This window comes from Danio rerio, chromosome 4, assembly GCF_049306965.1.
Source record: "Danio rerio strain Tuebingen ecotype United States chromosome 4, GRCz12tu, whole genome shotgun sequence".
Taxonomy (NCBI): Eukaryota; Metazoa; Chordata; class Actinopteri; order Cypriniformes; family Danionidae; genus Danio; species Danio rerio.
This window is the reverse complement of record NC_133179.1, coordinates 19593530-19612605: the sequence shown is the minus strand read 5'-3', so window position 1 is coordinate 19612605 and position 19076 is coordinate 19593530. Positions and strand designations below refer to the sequence as shown.

The 19076-nt window shown below is 34.7% G+C and overlaps 1 protein-coding gene across 1 annotated transcript in view; it reads left to right on the top strand.

Moving 5' to 3' along the window:
• Window positions 1-4008: 4008 nt before the first annotated feature.
• The window catches only part of prrt4b (proline rich transmembrane protein 4b), a 30658-nt gene continuing 15590 nt past the window's right edge, over window positions 4009-19076 (top strand). The window contains exons 1-2 of the mRNA XM_005164785.5: window positions 4009-4094; window positions 11966-12992. Of these exons, the coding sequence (XP_005164842.1) occupies window positions 12062-12992 (931 nt within the window). The 5' untranslated portion in view covers window positions 4009-4094; window positions 11966-12061. The remainder of the gene's footprint in view (window positions 4095-11965; window positions 12993-19076) is intronic.

Genomic DNA, 19076 nt, shown 5'->3' with positions numbered 1-19076 from the left:
ATAGTTGGTGAAGTTGCCAGCACAAACACTTGTAGTCCGTCATTTTTGTATTCACACATGCCTGTAAACTGATCATTGGATGCATGCACAAATCAATACATATATATTAAATGTAGAAAATACTATATAGAAATATGCAGATGAGTTTCGAAAGTTTGACTGTTTACTCCATAAATGTTTTTAAGATTGACTCATAAAACATTTAAAGACTTGTATGTATGCTAAATCTTGCTAACTATATGCAATTTCATGCTAAAAACATACTAGTAGCTTGTAAAGGCGTGCTTGCAATATGTTAATTATTGCTAACAACATGTTAATTCATGCTAAAGCAGCATATTAATTTGTGGTTATTAACTGGCTAATCCATGCCAGAAACATTGTCACAGCATGCCAAGTTATGTTACTAACGTTTTAGTTCATGCTGGAAACTTCCTAATTCATGTTAACAACATTCTAATTTGTATCAAACGCATATACCACAATGCTAATTGTTGCTAAGAGAGACTACATTTACATGGACATCAGTAATCAAATTATTTGCCTTAATCTGAATAAGACAATATTATTAATGTGTTTACATTGGTTGCTTTTTGAATGTTTCTTTCATGATCCCGTTTTACATGTTACAGCACATAATTTGATTAACGTCATTGCGTCAACACACTATTCACATTTCCTCCAGAGTCTCATGTAATTTCAGGTGTTTAATTTTTAATTTGTCAATTTTAACTGCAGTTTGGCTCTTTCACTTTCATTTAGGAACATTTCATGCATGCCCCCCATGACAAATGAGATTTTGGATGTGAATGTGAACTGATGGAAGAGTGTTGTTTTAATGGATTTTGATTCCAGCATGCCATATGGAAAAAAAAAACTCTCTGTTTTGCAGTGTGTGTGTGTGTCTGTGGTCCTACTGACTCAATAGGTGTAGAGAATATTGTCAAACAGCCATGTGTGCTTGGAATATCCTGTCACAAAATGCATACTCCACATGTCTTAATCAGATGTCTTTTTTGTTCAATTATGACCTTAATCAGATTATATTAATCAAAAATATATATTTACATGTTAGACTCTTAATCAGAGTATTGTCTTAATCGTATTAAAATTGGATAATTGGTGTCCATGTAAACGTACTCAGTGTTAAATAAGCAAGTAAAATGCTTATTCATTGTAATATCTTTAACAAACCATAACATTGTCATGTTAGCAACATCAAAATCAAAGTTAAGCCAACATCAAAGTTTGTCAACACATTTAATCCTTTTACGCTAGTTAATATTTGCATTAGTTTGACATTATTTCAATGAACTCATACAACCTGAAAAATCCATTAATGAAAGTTTAATTTAGAAATATTTAAAAAATTCACAATTAATTCAGTGTTACACTTGTCATTTCTACATACTGTTATTATTTGTAAAAGATTACTAGCAATTTTAAGTGAAAATGTTTACAAAATGAACTACATTTATTTGATTGGGTCAATCAAGCTGTAATCATACAGTATGTTAACCCAAATGTTTTCCAAAAACCGAAAGACTGCCTTCTGCCATTCACCTTATTAAAACATCCTGTCCTCAAAAACATTAGCTTTGGTGCCTGTTCTCGTGAGATGTACTGATCTGGAGCAAATGTAAATGGTAAAAATAGTTTGTGTGTGCGTGTGTGTCAGAGGTCAAACTGGCATTGAGACACACAGGCTCCTTTCAATTGTACAAAGTTGGGCTTTCCATCAGGAAATTATGTTTCACTGGGACGGGACAATTCTGATTGTTTCTAAATTTGGTGAATTCCTTGGGATCAGAGAGGTAATCGTATCCCAGAATGCTCCTTCTCCCAGGAGGAATATTGAGAATGGATTATTATTGGCTATCTTTGACTGGGATCAGAGATAAGCCACTCTATTGACAAGACACAGAAGTGTGGCAAAAGTCAATTCTGAAGCGTGATATGAAGTGTGATGCAACATTTTGTTGTGACTGTTAGAGATGGTTTCTTTAAATTCCATGTTGGATTTTGTGATTCATTTTTAGATTGATATTTCTGTGTCTGAGGCAAGATGAAAAGGGATTTTCAATGTATCAAAGCAATAGGTGTAATATAGCTGTTATATTTTATTTTAATAATGAATGACAAACATTTTAAACATGATTTAAAGAAGACACGCACTACACATTGTCAGTCATATTTATAACAGTGTCATCTGGGAGTCACAGTGAAGCTCCATAATGGTAATCAACTGTCATTTTAAATCTTTACACTTTGCTTTATTTGAAATTTATTTATTTACCAGGGACAATGCTCATTAATCAACAGTAAAACTGTAAATAAGCCAGAGTTAGCTACAAGGACAAATTTTTTTTTTATCATTAGTTGCCCCTTGCCAGGTTTTAAAAAGGCAAACTAAAATAAAAAAACACATTATTACACATACAATAACAGCAAAGTTATATACAACAAAAGGATATACAAACAATTAAGAATTTCGTAAAAAGTCAGAGGAAAGAATTACACATGAATACAAACTTGATTTGCTCTTAGCCATTATTTTAATTGTATTTCATTGTTGAATTATTTGTAATACCCTATCTACAAACTACTACTTTTTACCCATTTTTCAGCAAAAAGTTTTTAATTATTTAAATGCAAAAACATTTATTATGTCTTTTTATGAGTATTATTATGGCGACATGGTGGCTCAGTGGTTAGCACTGTCGCCTCACAGCAAGAAGGTCGCTGGTTTGAGTCCCAGCTGGGTCAGTTGGCATTTCACTATGGAGTTTGCATGCTCTCGTGGGTGGCGTGGGTTTCATCTGGGTGCTCCTGTTTCTCCCACAGTCCAAAGACATTGAAGAATTGAATAAACTAAATTAACTGTAGTGTATGTGTGTAAATGTAAGATTGTATGGATTTTTCTGAGTACTGAGTTGCAGCTGAAAGAGCATCCGCTGTGTAAAACATTTGCAGGATAATTTTGCGTTTTTTTTCTGCTGATGTGGCAAACCCTGAGGATTAAAGGGACTAAGCCAAAGGAAAATTGAATGAATGTGTATATTTTATTTGTATATTTTAATATACATGTGTATATATTTTTTGAAGTATGCTGTTTAATTTTTATCTAACTATAAATCTGTAATGCTGAATGAAACCAGATCATGACTTCACACATATATTTTTTACTTTTTTTGCTTATTTGAAACATCAGAGGAGACATTTTTTCTGGCATTTAATATGCTTTCAGTGCATTTGAAATCACTTTTGTTAATGCAATGGACACAAAAATGGCTTGCCATTTTTATTTTATTTTTTTTGCTAATGTAATTTGCATATATTAAACATAAATATATTGAAAATAAATGTCTAATTTTTATAATTGTGAATATTTGTGGAATGTGAGTGTAAGGTCTTATAATTGTTGCTCTCACAATTACTATAATGGGGAGACTGCATATCTGTGTGTATTAATTTAATAATTTATGAAAATATAATATAAAAATAATATATAAAATGTGTGTGTATACAATTGCTGGTATTTTTTTTCCTAATTTTTTTACTTTGAATATTATATTATAATATATTATATTATATTATATTATATTATATTATATTATATTATATTATATTATATTATATTATATTATATTATACCACAAACTTATTTATGCACTCATATTGCCAAAAGCGTATTTAAAATTTTGTGGGGGAAAAAAAACATATGTAAATAGTAGTATATGCCACATGTAGGTTTTTATGCATTCATTTGTGTGTTTTTGAGCATGTATTTTTTTTTCTGTGTAGGTTGCCTAATTCTTTGACGACTGCCTGCTGTAGGGTGCTTGCACTCTGCTCTCTAACAATATGCTCAGCGAGGTGTGACCAGATATTGTGCATCTGAATCCTCCACTAGACTACTGATGCAGCCTAGAGAGCGAGGGGAGGAGAGAGAACAAGTGAGAGAGAGAGAGAGCAAAGCGGATCTCTCTCCCACACACACACACGCGCGCGCACAGACACAGATCTCGCTCTCCTGCAGTACAGTGCTGGTGGCTCTTCTGGAATTGTTTTCTTCTTCTCCTCGGGGAGAAAGGGTGAGTTTATTATTCTCTCCTTCATCTTCCAAAGGAATGTTTCAAAATGCAGAAGCTACAGCCTCACTGCAGATATCTGAATATCCTGATGTACTGTAGGTGTATAAATGTGACAGTCTCAGTCTGAAACGTGTGTGTCAGGTTTATAAACAGCTGTATTTGCTCTATGCTGCGCTATACCGGGTGACTGTGAACAATGTCATACTCCTTCACACATTCACATATGTGTGGTGAAGGGAAAATCTGGCAGATTCGGATGCATTCTGCTGCTGTTTCAGTAACCATGGTAAAGGCAGCCGGCGTATAGCAGCCCGTGCGTTTTCAGATAATCAGGTGATCCGGATGCTTTCAGAGAAAAGCCCACAAAAACATTAGCTTGACAGGTCATTAATCACGTTTTCACAGCCAAGTGTAATCAAGTCCTCCTGAGGAGCAATATCATGGATGTGCCAAGATGGTGAAAAACGTTTGCAACATTTGGAAACGACTGTCATATTTGCTGAAGTGTTTATGGTCAGAAAGGTCAACAGGTTGAAAAGGAATGTGTTGATGTCTAAAATGTATACATATTTTGATCCATAAACATCACATATCAACATGTTTTTAAATAGTGAGAGCGAGGATAGAATAATTCACCCAGCATTGATATTTAAAGGCAGGGTACGAAAAAAAATCATAATCAGGACATTTTATTCATCAATATATATGCATATACAGTGTAAACATGCATGGATTGATCCATTCAGGCCTGCAGCATGATAACGCCGTGTTAATGAAGAGTGTGACGGCACATGAGAGCCACCGTTGTGGAAAATGAGTGTGTACATGTAGTCAACATTATTGAGTTCAGCATTTTCAGTGTGAGGGAAGGGGAGGGGAAACTGTATGTAAAATAACAACACATTCAGCTCTCCAACAAATCAGTCGGTTTGGGGGGATTTAAGGTGTTCTGTTAAAACGATGGCAGCTGTGGACATGATGTTTTGATCTAGTTTGTGTTTAACAGTTTAATATGGGATTCAAATTGATAAAACTAGCTCTAAAGATGTTTCACCCTAAAAATACAATTAATATTGACAATAATAATGCTGAATGACATCGGAACAGGAATTCAACCATATATTTGATTTTTTTCTGGCCTTTAATATCCTTTCAATACATTTGAAATCACTTTTGTAAATGCAATTTAACATAAATGGACACAAAAATGTACTTATTAAACTTAAATATACTAAAATTAAATGAAAACATGCCTCATTTTTATAAGCGAATATTTTTTTTGTATATAAATATAAGGTCTTTGAATTATTTCTCACACAGTTTAATGGGAGATTCAAATTGATAGACCAGCTCTATCAATCAGTAGTAGTAGTAGTAGTAGTAGTAGAAGTAGTTGTAGTAGAAGTAGTAGTAAGTATAAGAATTTTAAAAATTAAAATAAGTGTAATGCAGTTTATTTTTTTCTGTTCATTTGAATTTGTCCCATTAAATTTTCAATTAAATTTCATTTTGTCTGTGACAGAAAAATCATTCATTTGAACCTTTACACAATTATGATAATATAACATAATATAAAAATAATACAATAAAACGATGCCGCCTGTGGATATGATGTTATTGTTGTTAATCCACCATCTATTGTTTGTTTTAAAGTTTAATGGGGGATTCAAATTGATAAGACCAGCTCTACAGATGTTTTACTTTAAAAAATAAGATTAATAGTACTAGTAGTAGTAGTAGTAATAAGTATAAGAATTAAAAAAATTAAAAGTAAGTGTAATGCAGTTTATTTATTCTGTTCATTCGAATTTGTTCTATTAAATTTTCTATAAAATTTAATTTTGTCTGTGACAAAAAAAACTATCATACATTTGAACCTTTTCACAAGACACCCACTATTATGTCATTCAGTGTAACAATAGTTCTTACACACCAAAATCTTGTCAGGCATATTCACAACGATAATAATAAGTTAACATACTAATAAATTTTTAAAGATTGCATAATAATAATCAAATGCACTGTAAAATAAATCTGGGTTCTACACAATTCCTTTGTTTTCCCCAACACAAAGTGATTAAGTTAATTACATTTTACAAATTTAAGTGGCTTGAACATAAAACAATTAAGTTATTCAGGAAGTAAACTCAAGAATTGTTATGATTCAGCTTATTTTAGGAAAGTAGTTGGAACAAGCACAAAAATTATTTTTTGAGTGTGTGATATTTTTATTAGTTTTTTTATTATTATTAAAAATGCCTCAAACCACTAGATTTTACATAATTGTAAGCAAGCTTTTTTATCATTTAAATTTTTGTATGGTCAATTAATGCTTTTATTTATTTGATTATGTAAAAATTCACAAAATTGTTATTACCTTTTATACATAAACATACGAGTTATGATGAATAATGGTCGAATATTTAATTCGTTACTTAACATTTTAGTGAATTCAATCTGTTTTTAATGTATAACATTACTTCAGAAAATTTACTTGTGGACAAAATGCGACATCTAGTATACAGGTTATATGTATATAATAAACAAAACATTTATTTGTTTTCTTTTCGGCTAAGTCCCTTTATTAATATGGAGTCACCACAGCAGAATGAATCGCCAAATTATCCAGTATATGTTTTATGCAGGGTTGCCCTTCCAGCTGCAACCCATCACTTAGAAACTTCACTTCACACGTACACTACAGACAATTAAGCTTAGCTTATTCAACTACAGCACATGTCATTGGACTGTGAGGAAACCGGAGCACCCAGAGGAAACTCTTGCGAACACGGAGAGAACATGCAAACTCCACATAGAAATACCAGCTGACCCAGCTGAGCCTTAAACTAGCGACCTTCTTGCTACATGTGAGGCAATCGTGCTATACCCACTGCGCCACCATGTCACCTAACAAAACATTCAAGTACTGTCATTTTGCTAACATTGGGATGTTTTCAACTTTGTTCATGCAAAAACGTGTTTTTTTTTTATTTAATTTTTTAAAGCAAATTGTTACGTCATAAAATCATGTTTAATTTAAAGCAAATTTTCTGAAATTTTAGTTGTCAACAACTGTTTAAACTTAATTTTTTTCCCTGTGAATCCTCCAATACCCTAAATCCTTGTTTAAGCTTTTTATTGTTAAAACGCTTTGTAGTTTAGGGCTAGGTTGAATTTCTGTTTTTTATGTTTTGGTTAACCCGCACTAAATTGTCTGAGACTTTGTATGTTAGGTCTATGCTGCATTTAGGTCATGATCTAAAAGACCATGCCTGCTCTGGTTCATGGTTGGGTTAATTTGAGGTTAAGGTTAAGCTAATGACTTTCGCTGTCTCTAAAAACCTTTAGACTGTGTTTAAAGGAAAACCCCTTTATAGGCATTTGTGTGTTTTTATGGCTGCAGGTCATAAATATCCCTTCCCCCATATTGTCTGTATGATAAGAGCCTGAACGGTTTGGTGGATAAATCAAAGGCGTGAGCCAGTGATTCCCACAGCCGTCATGCACGTCTAGAGGACTGTTAAAGTAATTGATATCATGACGAGTCGATCTGTCAACACTTAAGAAGATCTTCAGTGCTAGACCACATTTAAAAATGTGTACAGTATAGTGAGTGACGGAGACTTTGACCCAACTGTAATCTTTCAACCTTACAGATCCTTGATGGCTTCATTCAGGTCCTTTCTTCTTTTGAATAAGTGGGATTTTTACTCACACTGACTCAAACGTTAATTTTTATCTTTAGGAAAAAAATGAAGATATTTTAAATCATATCGGAATGATTTCCTTGGAAAAATTATTAAACAAAATCTTTGATGCTTCAATATGATCTTGAAAAATGTATGTCTTTCTGCAAGATCCAATGAGATTTGTGTTTGTGTATTATGATTTTCTACATGAATAAAAGCTTAGGCTTAGTCCCTTTATTGATCAGGGATCGCCACAGCGGAATAAACCGCCAACTTAACTAGCATATGTTTTACGCAGAAGATCCCCTTCCAGCTGCACCCCATCACTGGGAAGCATCACAAATTCACACACATACATTATGGACAATTTAGCCTATCCACCTATACCACATGTTTCTCACCTATACCACATTTTTTTGGCCTTGTGGGGGAAACCGGAGCACCCGGAGGAAACCCATGCAAACCAAAGAGAACATGCAAACTCCACACAGAAATGCAGAGTGACCCAGCCGGGACTCAAACCAGCGACCTTCTTGCTGTGAGGTGATCATACTACCCCCTGCGCCACCATGACGCCACTAAGTTAACTTTGTGTTACTTAAAAAATTGTTAAACCTGATTAACGTATTTAATAGGTTAAAATAACACAAACTTTGTTGACATGAATTTTTATCTTATTTTGATAGTTTTTCAATGTTTTACATTGGATCAGAAATCAGGTGTATAAATAATGGTTGGTTACAGCTTGAAGCTATCCAAAAGTCATCAAAACATATTCTAAATAAATATCATACAATTTAGGTAACCATATAATTCCAATAATATTATTAAAATGTGCATAAAATATGTGGTCAATATAAACAGGTTTGTATAATGTAAAAGTCATAAGAACATTATTTCAATGTCAAAAACTGCACATTCATTTACTGCTAAGTGTATATTGGTGTAACATTGAATGAACAATATTGTTTAAAAAGTTTAAGGTAACCCAAACCATTTGAGAAAACCAATTGCAACAAACCATTTAAGTTAAAAAACAATCCTAATTTAACACTGAGTTCAAAACCTTTTTCAAATAAGTAGAGATAACTTTCAGTCAATCTTGAGTTAACTACACTCATTTTATTTGATAAAGTGGACTGTTGGGTTTTCAGTGTATTGTTATTATTAATACTTTTAGTGTTTATCCAATGCAAATTCTGGATCTTTTATACCAGTTAACAAAAAATTGAAGTAAAGAATTTTAACATAAAAATTGTGAAAATTTTAATGAACCATATTATGAGTGTAAGAATTGTGTTTTTGCTTTGGAGGATTGTGTGATCCAGAGGCTTTGTTGTGAAGGATGTCTTTAAAAACTCAACAAATAAGAAGAAATTTCAGACGAGGACCAAATTTGTAATGTTAAATCAGAAGTAGCTTTTGAAAACTGGCTTTTTCCCTTTTTCAGCTTGAGCAATTACGTCCTGCACTGGCGGGCCCTTTCTTTGCCACGCTTGGTGGAACAAAATGACAATGAAAGAGGGAAAGAGGGTGAAAGAAATGGATAGAGACGGGGAAAGAAGAAAAGAAAGGGGGGTGTAATAGTAAAGCTCGACGCTATACAGTCATTTAGGTTTCCGGTTTGGCACAGACTCTGACAGATCCACACAACAGCGTCTGTGATGCTGTTTAACAAGCTCCTGTGGGGTCTGACTTACTGAGGCATTTAGCACTGATACAACTGTTCCTGTGAAATAAAATGTTTCAGAAGGTGTGAAAGACAACGTGTAGGCAGAGAAAGCAAAGTGTATAGCGTCTGATAAATAGTTTGATAAATCATGCTTGTAGTAATGCTCTTTTTAATGGTGATGTTGTTGAAGACAAGACTCTGTTCACTCAGAACAGGTGGCGTGTGGTAACAAGTAAACCATATGACTAGTGATGACCATAATTACTATGGTTGTATCTGAAATGGCCACCTCTACCCTTAAGATTTCCTCTTTTTGAAGGAGCAGACATTTGTAGAGATGTTTGAAGCCATGGTGAAGTGCACTCAATCAATCTTTTGAGGCATCGAAATAACAAGTGTACAACCAATGTAGACTTAACAGCTAGAGAACACCCATAAAGTACTGTGAGAGTTTGCGCGTCAAATAAATTTGAACATCTTACAAAAAGGATAATCAACAATGAAAATTTTGTGTTGATTGACTTACCATTTCTTTTAAAAAGCTAATACATTTCCATGGCTCTAGATAATACAGTCTTGAATGAAAATATGTACAATATCATTACCTTTACTCTACAGTCTCTGCAAAGAGTCTTGAGTGCAAGATTCTTGTCACATAAAGACATACTTTTATGTTGGCTTAACAATGTTAGTATAGTTTTCAGCATTCAGAATAAGCATAAGTGCCATTTTGATTAACAGTATAACTTACGCTTCCTCCCTCTCCATTTGCGCCAATGCATATATCATTATGTGACCGGTGTTCTGTCGATTTGTCCTACCTTGTCAGACTGTCCTACCTCTCATTGAAAAAGTAGGTAGCAAATTTTGTTGACGCAGTATAAAATCTATCAGATTTTGCTACCAGAGTACATTTTAATGTGGAGTAGTGTGATATGAAGCTGTAATATCGCCCTAACCTACCTAATCCCTAACTCCAACCTCAGAACTATTCAAATGTAGTGTTGGTTGCATCTGATGGGTAGGATAAAATGTCAGGACACCGGAAACTTGCTTTCCAGATTGTCCAGAATTCTTTATAAAATGTATTCATGTTTGTAAATTTGGTGTTATCTTTTTTTGGCAACACTTTATTTTGATGGTCTATTTGAGTATTAGTTAACTGTCTGCTTAATATCTGTTGTTACTGCTGCTAAACGGACATTTAAACTGACTATAAGAAACTTTGCAAGTACATGTCAACTTACACTAACCCTAACCCCAACCTAGCAGTCTACCAATAATCTAATGAGAATTAGTTGGCATGTAGATGCAATGTAACTTAAATTCAACAAACAGACCATCAAAATAAAGTGTGACCACTTTTTTAGATTTTGGCACCAGTTTTGGGTCATGTTTGGGAATTGTGGGAAAGGCTAGCAATTGCAAACTAGCTATAAATGCTACAGATCATTTAAGTCTTTTTTTCCTATGCCTCCTATTTATGATAGAAATCATACAAAAATATATTTAGACTACCTAACTTAATAATTGCTATTAGGATGTGAAGAAACATTCAACCAGCATAAAAAGTTTTTGTTATAGCCAATCACCTATTCTGGCTTTAATCTGGCATGAAAGGGTTGGTTGGATGCATTTTGACTCTTAATTGTTTAATTACCCTTGAACCAATAATCAATAAATGATCACAAAGGTTGATGTGCATCCATAGATTGTAGCTGATTTTTTCCATTTTCTCACAAAGACTAACCTGAAATCCATCCATCTCTTTTCAACCCATTATCCTGAGCCAGTTAGTTGATCTAATCTAGTAAGCAAACCTCATTTAGCCATGAGAAGGAGTTCAGCCTTTAAAAAGACTCTGAGGGAGGCCATTTCTGTGATACGGATGGCATCAGGAGATGGATAAGACACAATTGGGTTACAGAAAGAAAGGAAATGAAAGAGAATTTCGAAATACTTATCCTGCTATTTACTGACCAAAAACAACGAATGCTATTCCCAGTGGGAGAGTAGAGAGTTTATTGCAGTCTCGAGAACAAATCAATTGCATAAGAGAGAGAGAGAGAGAAAAAGAGAGACGGAGAGAGAGAGAGGGATGCGGGGGTGGCAAAGAAAGAAAAAAAACATCCAAGTCTCACTCCATTCCAAGTGAAATTCCATCATATTCACCTCCTCTCACTGAGGCTACAGGCCATCATCAGCTTTATACTCCAAAATTAGCCCACAGCTCCACAAAGAAACTGGGCCCCCATACGTCCTACTACACCACCCCCATATATACATACCCAGCCACAAAGGAACCTCTAGTCTCCCATTAGTATTCTTAAAGAGCCCTGCCTCTATAATTGCTCTGTCAATGGGGAGTTGAGGCCACCTCTGTGACAACAGAAGGAAGTAGGGTTGGTATGAGACTACTTAATTTGACACTTGAACTGGTCCATACACTGTAAAGGTGCAATGGAAAAAAACATCTATAATGTTTCATGTGTTTTGTGTCTCTGCTTTAGGTTATTTGCTGCCAAAGCCCGGCGCATCTGGTGGGCATTCCTCTGGAAGTCAGACACCATGTGAGCAGTGGCCCGTGACGACATTAGAGGGGCAGAATGCTGCTTCTGTACAGGACTCTTGTGGTGTTCTCTCTCTTCAGTTCAGTCAATGGATTTTTCGGTGGGAATGGGCCAAAACCAACAGCCCAAACCAAGGCAGACTCCAAAGGTTGGGGGCTGCCCTACTTGCCAAACTGGAAACCTCCATCACTTGGTTTGGGATCATTCAATTTTTTCAACAGGAATAGAGATTCTGCGGGAACAAAGGTGAGCTTGACCCTTCCAGAAGCAACTACACAAGACTATATTCTATCTTCAGAGGACTTAACCACCCTGAAATACCAGCCGACTGCAACCACAAATGAGGAGCTTCAAAGCAGCACTGTCCAGATAGGCACCCTGCTGCCTTTAAAATCAGCAAAACTGCCAACAGATCACTTACTCAGGAACAAACCACAATTACAAAGCTCTGACCCACCTCCTTCCATCCTCGATCATAGCTATGATCTTGATCTCTGGCCTCCCAATATTGGCCAAAGTACATCGAAAACACCACAAACAACATCTCCTCAGATTACTAGACCACAAACATACACTCTATCCACTGCTCAGAGTACCAGCATCACTCAGAATGGTACATTGAGTATGGTTACAGAAACCATGAACTCTTACACAGACCAAATCGAACCCACAGACACTCCATCAACAACATCAGAACTAACAGAGACTTCATTTCAAACCACACATTTCGTAACACCAGCAGACCCAAAGCCGGAAGTATCTACTGATCATCTGACCACTGTCAGCACTGGACAAAACACACTGGAGACAACAAATACAGCCTCAAAACCAGAATGGACAACCTTTGAGCCCACTGAGAAGACTCTGGATGGATTTACATGGGTAGAGCAGACCACAAGTCCAACAGAAATGGGAAAGTTTCGGGAAAGTTTCGGCACAGATTCCACTGCCGCCCTGCCAGCAGGAGGTAAGTTTAATCCTTACAACCCATGCATATGATTTTGAGATGATACAGTTTGACCTTTAATGAATAGGCAGGGTTTTGTTCATTGGTCTTATTGTTCAACCTCTGTTTAAGGTGAAAATTTGTAATAAATGAGTTGCCAAGGTATCATTGATTACCAATGAAGGGTTAGCAGTGTAATCAATGAGGCTGATGAATTGATTAATAGCCCCCGAGTTCCTCAGACATGCAAACTGCTGTCAATATTTAGTGAAAGGAATGTCATCCATCTGAGTGTAACAGGTTCTGCCCTATTAGGGTTGCTTTCTATTCATTAGCCTGTAAGACATAGGTTCAATTTTGATAATCATAACAAATTTACATAAAACACTGAATTTTGTGGCTTAAGCTATCATTGGGTTGTTCCAAAACACACCACATGATTATTGAAATCATAGCTGCCATCCTCCATTTTCATCCAAGATTGGAACCATTAAAATCATCAAAAAAAAGATCTAGCTATATAAGATCAAGATACCACCCAGAAGAATCAATATAGACTTCTAAGCTGATCACACAACCAAACTCTCCAGATATCTATGCCACACACTTAGCAGTGGTGCATGTTAGCTAGCTAAGCATGCTATCCAGTATTGACAAGGCTGTGTTTGATATCTACAGCTAAGGGAGCAGTGGAACAGACAGAGTGTGTACAGTAAGCATGGGATTTGCACTAGAGAAGTAGCCAGTTGGGCGGTATATGATCAGTATTCCAATGGCAAAGTCAGCAGAGCCAGTGAATCCTCTGGGACGATGCTTTTCCGCACCGCCTGTTCACAGATGCTGAGCATGCCTCTCTCAACATTTAGTCTCCTTTTCTCAATTCACTCTATCTATCCTCAATCGCAGTAATAGGCCTCTCCTGACGTTTACTGGGCATGTCTGTTTTTTTTTTCCCAGCCATAAGTCTCATTTAGCTCTTCAGTCTTATGTTTTCTTTCAAGCTATCTTGGCTCCCGGAGACATGTTTTTCCTTGCCTTCTGTTCCTTTCCTTTTCGTCCAAACTTGTGGAATCTTTTCAGATGGCGGAAGTGCTGAGGAATAGATATGGGGCATTGAAAGCTGTTACCAACCACGGCACCTGGTTTATCGCTGAGATTTATTGCAGTACCGTCAAACAGTGACATGCCGCAAATCTGGAGGTCCGGAAAGAATTTTGATTGTATCAAGGGTTTATATATGTGGAAACAGCAGACAGAATTGAGGAATTTAATCACAAGAATGGAATTGGTTGTAAGACACACAATGTCATTGAATTTGGTGTATTCCAAATGAATAATTCAAATGTAGCGCTTCACACTTAGTCAAGTAATACATGCACGTGTTCTGGTCTAAAAAGGAAGGCGTTCTGAGGTGCACTGCTGGCGCGTTGCTATTTTGAGAAACTAAAATAGATTTTTCATTAGACCAAAACAAACCCAGTCTAAACTCAAGCGCAGAGTTGCGCCTTGCTTACACACTGCTTAATACGCACAAGAGAGCAATAGGCAAATATCTTTACATATGAAAAAAATTAAATATTAAGGATATATATAGGATATAATAAGAATAGATATAGGATATAAATATAAAGGATTAAAATATTACAAAACATATTATTTTCTAGCCTACATAAATATGAAAAATCACTGCTTTTATGTCTTCTTCATCTCGGGAGGCTTTTTCAGTTCATTCATAACAATTAGCTTTTGTATAATGTTATTATTATTAGCAGTATTATTTATTATATCCATATTTATATTTGTTTTATTAAAAACAAGCTTAGATTTGCTCACCTGCAGGTTTTAGACCATATGGGGCACAGCATGTGTTTTAGGATATAACTCATTTTTTTGAGCACACTTCGTTAATATTGTTCATTTATTCGTTTGCTGGAAATTAGAACTGAATTTAGAAATAGTTTTGAAACGAATATTTGCACTTAACAAACGCAATTAATTATTTATAGACTAATTGATGTCTGTGCGTAAAGGTTTCCCTATCCAAGAGCGAAAGTGAAAGTAGATCCATTATCTCTCATTCTCACGCAGTAGATGCTCTGTTTAACTGTTTTCTGTTAAAAAAACTGTTAACTGTTTGCTTGTGAAGTGCTCAGTTTTTCCACTTAGACTTACTTTACGTCCTGTAAATAGCAAATGCGCTTGGCGCAACGCAGCTGGCTCTTAAGGGGAATGGGAGATGAGACTCTAATTGGTTTATTCTCAAAACACACCTATAACTCGTTAAAAAAATAAACTCAACCCTTTTAGACACGCCCTGAATGCGTTTGCTCCCTGCGTTTTGTGCTCTGCGCATGGACCGTCAAAATAAAGCCCAAAATCTGCATTTTAACAGAATAAACAAAATTCAATTTTATATTTAAACTTTTAAGCTTAATATTTCAAAATGTAAAAAAAATATAAATATATATATATTCTTAAATTATGCAAACCTAATAATTTCATTAGACAATATTTTTTGTTTACCTATTTATTTCAATCATTAAAATAGTTCAGAAAATGAACAAAAATTTAAAGAAAAAGGTTTCAACAGATTACAAAAAGTACATTTTGTGCAGTGTTCATACTGTATTTAGCACAGCATATTTAAATTTTACGCCAATCTATAAAATTTTTTTGCTGACATGCATTAGAAGAAAGCTATTTTAAAGCATTTAAGAAATTACACTTAACGTTGGCCTCATTACACAGGTAAATTTTTTTACCTAAAAGGTCCATATTGTTTTCTTAAAGGTACATTTTAGTGTCTAGAAATTAAGTACTAATACTATACTTATACTTTGCTAATACTACTAATACTAATATATGTACCTTTAAGGTAAAAACAGACATGTACTGTATCTTTTGAAAGGGTACTTCCCTATTCATCCGTATGTCTCTTTTTCTGACAGAGTTTGTACATTGTTAAGACAGTTGCTACTAAGTACTTAATTTTAGTTGCATTATCATGCGTTAACTGGACCTCATCAAAAATTTATTGTGATACGTTTTAAATGGAGTCAATTTAGCAACAACTTGATCAAATAAGATTTCTATGTGCCTGTAAAAGGACATATAGTAACATGGCACTGACTCTAAAGAGCATGCACTGCGACTTTGCAACGCATGCGAGTGTGTGAGAAACAGCAAATTATTGACTAATGTTTGGGTCACCTTGTCTTCTGGAGGTGCAGGCAGCCACAAATTGCAAATCCCCCACCTCAGAAACACACTGGAGCTCAGAGCAAGGTCAATTACCACACCGAGAGGAGGAGGAGGATGGTAGACTGGGAAAGAGCTGAACAACACACTGTAAAGAGCGGAGTGATGAAATAGAGATAGAGGAAACAAGCATATCAGACTGTATGGTACATGAAAAAAGTCTGCGTCATGAGACACACACATTTTTTTGGTTAAAGTTTAAATGTAAAAGCTTAAAAAGTGGAAACTTGTTGTTTTTACTACCACAGTATATAGTATACTATAGATAACACTGTAAAATGAAAATAGAAACAATTTGACTGATTGCCATTCAAGTTTTTAAGATTTTTTGGTTCTTTCTGAGATTTATTTACTATTACCATCCCATATAAAATAAAACATCTTGTTCTGATAACAGTAATACTTTGCAATATAATTACACTAATGCTACTGTGTGTGTTACAGTAAAACTTCATGTATCATATGTCATTCGTATAATCAATGCACTTTACAAATGCAAAGTATAAGTAAAAATATGAATTAATGTATATGCATTTAATTTAAATGAGTTTAAATTGTCTAAAAATCATTTTATTACAGTTTTAACAATTTACAGTTTTAGCATTTTATTGTGAAACAAATATTTTAATAGAATGAAATGGGGTGGGTTAGGTAAAACTTACCTAGCAATTTTCTTTTGTGAGAACCATTTGCTTATGAGAAATAAAAAAAAAACCTTGAGTATATAGACTTTAGCTGTAAAGTGGCCTCCACCTATTATCTACCAAAACACAAATCATCTTCACATCACTTTAAAAACAATAAATGCTGATCAAGAAAGCAATGCAGATTCCACTAACAAACATGGTTTGAGTGAAGGACGTTCTTGGTCAACCAAATAATCATTTCACTTTGTGATTGTTGACATGCTAGTTATTTCAGTAGCGTATCAGATCATCAACTAAACAGCTGTCAAGGTTATGGCTCTCAGGCTGGTTACAGCTTGATTGTTGTCACGGCAACACAGCTAAAATGTGTAGTGTAGTATATTGCCAGCTGTGATTTGGGTAGAACGGACAGAGCACACACAACAATAGCCTAGAAGGATTTACCTTACTCTAACTTTAATAGTGGTTAGCCCTATGATTCAAAATGTCTAGACTAGCCAGCTCATTACTGCCATTACTGAATCCAAATAGAGGGTAAACGTGTGCTGATGTTGCCCCTAAAATCCTGTTTTAATGAAATTCAGATGGGGATATTTGTTTTCTCTTGAACACACTGAATTGTGTTGAAAATCTCCCAGACAAACACACACTCAGTCACTCACATACACATTCGGCCTCATGAGAGAGATTATGTGATATATGTCACACTGTGCAGGGGTCAAAATTACAAATTCTGATCTAATTCCATCTTTATTAATGGAGTGCAGGGAAAGAGGAGGAGGAGGGGTGGAGGATGAAGGTAAAGAGGGTTGCTTAGATGAATAACTAGCACTGAGAGAACATTTCTTATCATCTAATGAGGATCTGTGGCTCTGGTAGAGAGTGATAGTGGACGTTTGACGCTTCATTTGAACACAGCTGGTGGAAGAGTCTGAATCTTTAAATCACTCGTATAGAGACAGACAAGATAGACTGATTTACTGGTGATAATTATTACTACTGCTAATGACACTACAGCTAATAATCATAATAAATTTCATTCTTAAATATACTACTGTAAAATAAATATTGCATCAAATTACAATACTATATTTCTACATTAAATGTGAAGGGATGGATGCATGGATACACATGGTAGATAATATATACATATGGATGGATTAGGTATAGATTGTGGATAGATGTTGACGGACAACTTAATTATGGATGTCAATGATTGAATATAGATGTATTATATTAACCTTCTTTTACTATACAGAAGTAAGCTCTTTTTTGTAAATTTTTTTTAGACTTCCAATTCATTTGCCTTTGGAAATGACTAGGAATAACAAACAGCAAACAAAAATGGTCAAATTACTTCATCTTCAAAAGAATATTAATAAAATTTGAAGAAAATAACAGTTTGTAACATCAATCATCATAACTCAAGCTGTTTTTGTGGCTAAAAATCAATAAAAATGAATGGTTAAAAATGCATATATATATATATATATATATATATATATATATATATATATAAGGAAGGATAAAGATGGATGGTTAAATATGATTTCTATAGATAAATGCTCAATGGTTGCATATAGATTTAGTATTGGTTAAATGTAGATGGACAAATATAGATGAAAAGTGATTGGATGTGGATTAATGTGCATAGATGAGTAGATATGGATGCATGTGCACTAATCAACATTTAAAGTGCATCAAAACCTTTCATTAAAGTTGTCCTCAAACTATTCAACAACACTCATTAGTGTCATTATTGAACTTTTTTGATGCACTTCAAATGTTGACTGTAGATGGATGGACAAATATGGATGGCTATAGATGAGTAGATATAAATGGTTAAAAAGGGTTGGATGCAGATGAAGAAGTATGGATGGACATCGATAAATGGGTATAGATGGAAAGATGAACTGAGCATGAGTTCCTTGGTAGATCTAGGGTCACTGTGCTTTTTGCATATGACTGTTTACAGCAAATAGATAGATAAGATTGATGTTATGGATTAGAGGAATGAATAAAGGTAGATGTATATAGACAGATATGAATAATTATGGATGGTATAAATAGATAGATGTAGGTGAGGAAGGACTTGGATAGATAGTAAAATGTATGTTAATAAATACAGATGGATTTGTATGGATGGACAAACAGGGTGGGTGATAAAATATTACACCAATATTTAATGGCTATGTAGAAC